At 40.6% G+C, this 6,627-nt stretch overlaps 1 protein-coding gene across 3 annotated transcripts in view; it reads left to right on the forward strand.

Annotated features, from left to right (window-relative positions):
- ZNF395 (zinc finger protein 395) overlaps window positions 1-6,096 on the forward strand; it is a 46,226-nt gene extending 40,130 nt beyond the window's left edge. For 2 of the 3 annotated variants that reach the window (XM_030555154.1, XM_030555153.1), the window contains exon 10: window positions 458-6,096. In XM_030555154.1, coding sequence (XP_030411014.1) covers window positions 458-569 — 112 coding nt within the window. In that variant the 3' untranslated portion in view covers window positions 570-6,096. The remainder of the gene's footprint in view (window positions 1-457) is intronic. The other variant, XR_003999435.1, reaches the window with a different exon arrangement.
- Window positions 6,097-6,627: the final 531 nt, after the last annotated feature.

A 6,627-nucleotide genomic window follows, 5' to 3' on the forward strand; every position in this document is an offset into this window, starting at 1 on the left:
GAAAAATCCACACCCTTGAGAGACTCAGGCCTTTTCTAGAGCGCATTAAATCAGCCCCAGGCTGAATTCTTGCATCAACCTAGCTACTGCCTCTCAGGGAGGTGGATTACCTACACCTATAGGAGGTTCCCTCCTGCTAGTGTATGTTGTGTCTACACTGAAGTGCTCTAGCCATGTAGGTGCAGCTGCGGTGCTGTAACATTTCAAGTGCAGACAAGCCCTTAGAATTCTAGAAGCTGCCCCATAGGAAAGAGATGGTACAATGGGTTCAGCCCATCCCTCTGCTATTGCAGGATTGCTGTCTACTGTGAATGTCTAATGCTTTGTTCACATTGGGGCTTCCTCCTCAGGTTTAGCTCAACTTTGCATTGTGTTGCACATGCTCTTTTTTCGCTCCTGAGCTCTGTAACGCTTTAATAACCATTTCACCGTCTTGGTTATTTTTGTTACTCTGCAGAAAAGTCCGTGGCGAAGCCAAGAAATGCCGTAAAGTGTATGGAATTGAGCACCGAGATCAGTGGTGCACGGCCTGCCGGTGGAAAAAGGCCTGCCAGCGATTCCTGGACTGAGCACCTGAACGTTTCAGGAGTATTGAATTTCTCTCTCTCTCTCTCTTAGCCGAGAGCACCCAAAGTTCGTCATTGCTGAAACCAGGGCACAGCAAACTTGGAGGTATCTATCTCCTGTGGCTTCAGCAGAGATCTCAAGAGCTGCATGTAAATTCCAAGTTCTGTATATTGTATGTCAGCTGGATTTATTAATTTTTTACACTTTCTGTGGGTTTTTACAATTTTTTTTTTTAAACAAAACCTCCCATTTTATAGTAAAAATAGGGAGGGAAAGAAAGAAAGCTGGTTGCTTGGTGTTCACAGGAGACTTGTTGTTTGGTGGTCCAGGGACCAAAGAACTTTGTACTGATCTCCCAGCTCAACAGTAAAGTCTACTGATCTTTCAGGTCAGTAGGTAGGATAAGTAGGTGAGGATCATCTCTCTCTTGTTACTTCACTGGCTAGAAAGCTTGAAGTCTGCTTTTGTTTAAAGGGACACGGTCAGAATAACAATCATAGTTTAAAAAAGGAAAATAATATTCATGTTTTACTAGTAACACCTTAAATTGTTGGAATGGGAGGAATTTAAAGTTATTTTCTTTACTTTTTACCAATGATACTATGTTTACTTTTTACAGCTCTCAGCTCTGACAGTAAAGCTGAACTTGCTATGTCTCTGGTCAGTTTCACTTCCTGGTTTTTGTGTGTTCTGATACAGCTGCATCAGCAATGTTGAAATCTTAAAATATACATCAACATAAATTCAATTAAAAGATAAAAAAAATTTTTAAAACAAAACAATTTTTTTGTTTATCTTAGATTTATGAAAACAATTTATTTCTTTGAAAAACAGAAAATTTGGGTCTAACAGTGTCTTTTTGAACTACAGGGAATGGGTTTTTATTTTGAAACCTGATGTAGCTTTCTGCAAAATTGGCAGGATCAATATTGTTAACCCAAAAGGGCTAAAAAGGATGGACACATACACATTTAGGCCCCAATTCAGCAAAATGCTTACATACATTTTTACATTATGTTGAAATCAGTGGGACTAAAGTACATGCTGAATGAGTTGGGATTACTTGCATGCTTAAAGATAAGCACGTGCTTATGTCATTTGCTGAATGGGCGTCATAGATAGGTATGTTACGAAATTCTGAATTGTGAAAGATATCAGAAGCCAGCTTTCTGGCTTTCATTTTTTAAAAATTCATATTCTCTTTACATGATTCAAATGTTTCTGGTTTGATGATCCATCATTGTGTACAGTGTACCATCCTCTGGGGTAGAATTTGTCCCTGTTTGCCTGATTGTCACTTATAGCAGTGTAACTTCAGTGAAGTTACTCCTGACTTCCACAGGTTTAAATAAGCGAAGAATCAAGCCCGAGGAGTCTTTCTGAAATTGTGAGGGGAGGGGTTGAGAGAGCTGGAAGGACAGATCAAACGTTCCAGAGGCCCCTCTGATTTTGGAGAAGAGCACCATTTAATTGATCACCAGTAGTCAAGTCCAATTTTTATTGTTTTTTTTTGGTCTTTGCTCTCCTGACTGATCAGCCACATGTAGGAAGTGCCCAATCTACTGTTTGAGCTGTGAAAAGCCACTTGGTAACGAGTGCAGTCCAGCCACAATACCAGCACACATATTGCAGCTGCTGTGAGGAACAGCAGAGTGCATCCCATGACACAGTGAGCTGTCCTGTGGAAGTTTGGCCCTGCATGGACAGGACCCTGGCGACCAGGATGCTACTGTCAGTGTCTCCGTCCATCTCACTGTGTGTCCTTGGAGCACAAAGGCAAAGAATTTTGTTCTATACGTCCCCATTTTGTGTCTTGGGGAGTCAGTGATTGTTTCCATCATTGAACCCAGTACAGTATGCGATGGTAGCAGAGAGGATTGACTGGGACACTGCCCCCAGAGTGTGCCATTTTGATCATGCTGAACTCAGTGGGTGTCACAGAAGTGCTCTGGCACAGTCACTAAGGAGCCGTGGTTTCTCTTAACGGGGCAAGGCATGCCCCTGTCACTAAAGCCATTCAAATGCTACACTCTGTTGGCAGAGAATCCTGGCGCTGTGAAGTCTGTTTTGTTTGTAAATACAAAATGGCAGCTACACACGAGCCATGTGGTTCATGTTGTGCATAATTCGGCTGCAGTCAGAGTTGAAGGTTTTGTATTAATGGGAGTGGGTGGGAAGGGGGTCATTGGACTTTTTGCTGCGTTTTTGATAATCATAGGCCATAAACTGCAGACCTCAACCCATGGGCAAGGCAGAAACAAGCCTGGTGTATTTTTAAGGACCATATGATTGACTACGCTTTCTTTGTAAAAACAATTCATGTGACCAGGAGGATGTTATTTCCTCCCGGATCAACGTGAGCCTGGTTGATAAAGGGGCAGGTGGTGCAGTCAAAGGGGGTTATATATGGGCGTGCTTGTTGGTATTTTTTTTGTAATTTTGTACATATATACAGTGTATTATTTTAGAACCCAGTCTTCTGCTTGCTGTTAAATTGGTGGATGCCAAATTGGCCTATGGGAAGCAGGAACAAAGTGAGTATGTCTCCCTATTTGTTTTTTTCACCCAGTCCACTGGGTTCTCCAGTGGGATCTGAGCCAATGGAATGGAATCAGCTAGGCCTGATTCAACAGGGTCAGGTTCTCTACCTGGGTCCATGTGGGTCTGATGCAAAGTCCATTGAAGACAATGGGCGTCCTCCAGTTGACTTCAGTGACTGTGGTTCAGACACTTTATGAAGGAAAGAGTCCATAAGAGGCCCTTTCTTACACTTCAGTCCCATCACTATGAGTCTTACTCAGATGATCACTATAAAGAGCTAGCAGTTTGAGATCCACTGGCTTAGTCTAATGTGAGAAATGTGGATTATGAAAGCAGACAAGTTGCTGAACTGTTCTGTACAGGTGACCTTTGAAAACTGCAGTGATTTGTCATAAGAGGTGTTGTTAAGCCCCAGGGAGGTGTAATATTTGACTAAATACTGTAAAGGAATCACATTCCAAAAGAGATTTCAGACATTGTGGTTGCTCTGCCTCAAAAGTACCATTCAGAGAAAGGGGTTGATGATAGTCAGTTGGGGCTGCCATTTACATGGTGAAGAATTGTGCTTCCCAGCAGCCGGAGTACTACTTGAACCCCTGACAGGACATAGTTCAAAACTGGGCTGTTCTAATATTCTATTTATTTTAAAATGTTTCAGTTGATTTAATGGTTGGTTTTAACCAACTTCTTCTATTAATCAAAAACAATGGAAAACCCCCCAAACCTTAGAAACCGTCTAATTTCCAGGTGTTTTTACTTGACTTGAATTTGCTTAATCCTAACCTGCCAATGCACCTTTTGGTTTATTAATAATTGGTCTTTATTGTATTTCAAAAAAAGAACAGGAGTATTTGTGGCACCTTAGAGACTAACAAGTTTATTTCAGCATAAGCTTTCGTGGGCTACAGCTCACTTCTTCGAATGCACAGAATGGAACACTCAGACTGAAGACACTTGTACATACTACTCCTGCAAGTGCTTGTATGAGTACTGTCCGTGACCTCAGTACTGCAGTGGGATGACTCACATGAGAAAAGGCTGTGGAATTAGATACGTAGTTTAACCACTGCATTTAAGAGCTATCTTTTGGGTTACATTGCAGTTTTCCCTTAAGGCTGACACCTGTGCCCACTGATAAAATTATGGAAGAAAACCTCTTGTCTCCCAGTTTGAACTCTTGATGTTGGATGCTGCTTACTTGCATGCAAGTGCTGCTGTGTTTTTTGCACTTGAGTTATGGAAGGATAAAGTAAAACTGACTAGAATCATTGCCTGCAATTCAAATTGAAGTCTTTTTTTGAAGCCCCAAAAGTTCAGATTCTGATTTTATTAGTTGTTTTTCATTCCCAGTTCTGGAACCAGAGAAATGCCTCATCTCTTATTCCTGGCTCAGCTTTTTAAGGTTTTCATCCCTCAGTACTGTAGTATCTGAGCACCTCATAATCTTTAGTGTATTTTTTCTCACAACACCTCTGTGAGGTAGGGTAGTGGTAGTGTTCCTATTTTATAGATAAGGAGTTGAGACACAGGAAGTGGAGAGGTTCAGAAATCTTATCAGAGAGCCTATTTTATGACCTTTTTAGAACAATTTGCAGACTTAAAATAAAGCCATCCTAGCAGTTTACTGATTGTAGTCTCCTCTCTCTCAACAGCCCTGAGATTGGAGGAACAGGGCACAACTCACCCTGCCCACCCTTCGCTCGCTTTCTCTGGCACTGTTGGGCCCTTCTCTTGCTTAGGACCCTGCAATTCATATGGTCAATCTGGGTCACTCAGGAAATTAAAATAAGCATCCAGCCTCATGGGTGCTGATCAAATCAATCCTATGAGCTTCTTTAAGGTTCACCCCGCAATAACTGGCATTGTAGCATTGAACAATCCAGAGTCCTCAACCCAAACATTTGTATGGGTTATATATATATATGTTTATTTCAAGGATAATTTTTTTGCTGACAGAAGATTGGGTTTTGAAAAAAAAAAATAACATTTTGCTTTTGTTAAATGTGATTTTTAAAAAAAGTGTAAATGACTTTGGAATAAGCAGTCACCTACAGAAGCATGTAGTATACAGTATACCCTCGCTAAGCGGCACAAACTCTTAGGACAGAGAGGAATGCAGAGTTTATCTGCTATTGCCATGGTATCACAGGCGTGTGTGGGATGGGAGGAAGGCAGGCAGGAGAGAAGTATTACACACTAACACACACTGAATACTGTCCACTGGCTTTTTTTTCCCTATCTTGCAGCACCTTTGTTTATACACATAGCCATCTTGCAATGCCTGATTCCAAAATGAAGAGCACTTAATAATAATAAAAAGATCTTACATAGGAATATATTATATCAGTGTTGTTTTTTAAAAGATTTGAAAGGGGAGGGGGATTCTTACACTTTATTTTGAGGGCTTTTGCGGTACAGATTTAACTGGACAAAATAGTTCTTAACAATATGGTGGTTGTTTTATATGTTGGTGGTTTTTTGTTGGAACAGCTGCTGCAGGTATTTTTAAAATTTATTTTTTACACTTTTTTAATTTGTTGGCAGAAATGACACAGCAAGATTTTTAAAGGTTTTTGTTTTTTCTTCACTTTTCTCAGCCTAATTTTCTAACTTGCTTCCAACCACGCTTAGTAGAATCTACTTTTCCTTCTGCCACTCTTGTATATGCATAGACTCCATGCTTCAGAGCTTTTCTAACCGTAAGCAAGTCCCCCTCAACCTCCAAACATTAGATAGCCCTGACCTGTGAATTCAGCTAAGAAACACCTCCCATATGCCCGTTTGGTCTGATTTGTCTTTTTGTGCATGTATATGTATGTACATAGGAACCTTCCTGCTAGGCATTAACTGGAGTGTGTCCAGCCTACACATTGTGACCCTTCATTGTTGATGGGAGATTGGACCTCTAAAAGATGCAAAGCAGTTGTGTTGTGTGAAGTTCAGCACCCCCCCCCCGACCCCCGTCACTCTACACCTCATTGGATTAAAGTAATGGGAAATCTTCAGGTAGATGCACCCTACCCTAGCTTTGTGTAACTTGGTTCTTTGTGGAGTTATGGGATATGAGAAAGTGTGGAAAAGATGGGACATTTGTTGCCAATAGCTGCTCTTTGGCATGCTATTCATCTTAACGGGGATATGCTGTATCAGTGAATTTCTGTCTCATTGGAGCTTTTTTCAGCTGTCTTCCAAGTATTATTTTTATTGTAATAAAATAAAAATGTGAAATGTAATTTTTACAGCAGCAATATAAAATATATTTTATAAGAAATAAAATGAAAAGTTGCCTGATATCCAGACTGTGTCCTTTTTTCTTCCTTCTGTATAAGAACAGGTAAAGCAAGAGAACACTGCGTACTGGACATGGGTAGCTATTACATGTTTCACTGTTTGGCCTGATGCTCATGTCCCAAAGCACTGAAGGGAACATTTTTTTTCTTCTTGATGTATCCTAACTTGAGACCACTTTTGCTTGGCTAAAAAGTCTTGTTCTTTTATACATTGTATTAACCTAGTTTT

Source organism: Gopherus evgoodei, chromosome 3, assembly GCF_007399415.2.
Source record: "Gopherus evgoodei ecotype Sinaloan lineage chromosome 3, rGopEvg1_v1.p, whole genome shotgun sequence".
NCBI lineage: Eukaryota > Metazoa > Chordata > Testudines > Testudinidae > Gopherus > Gopherus evgoodei.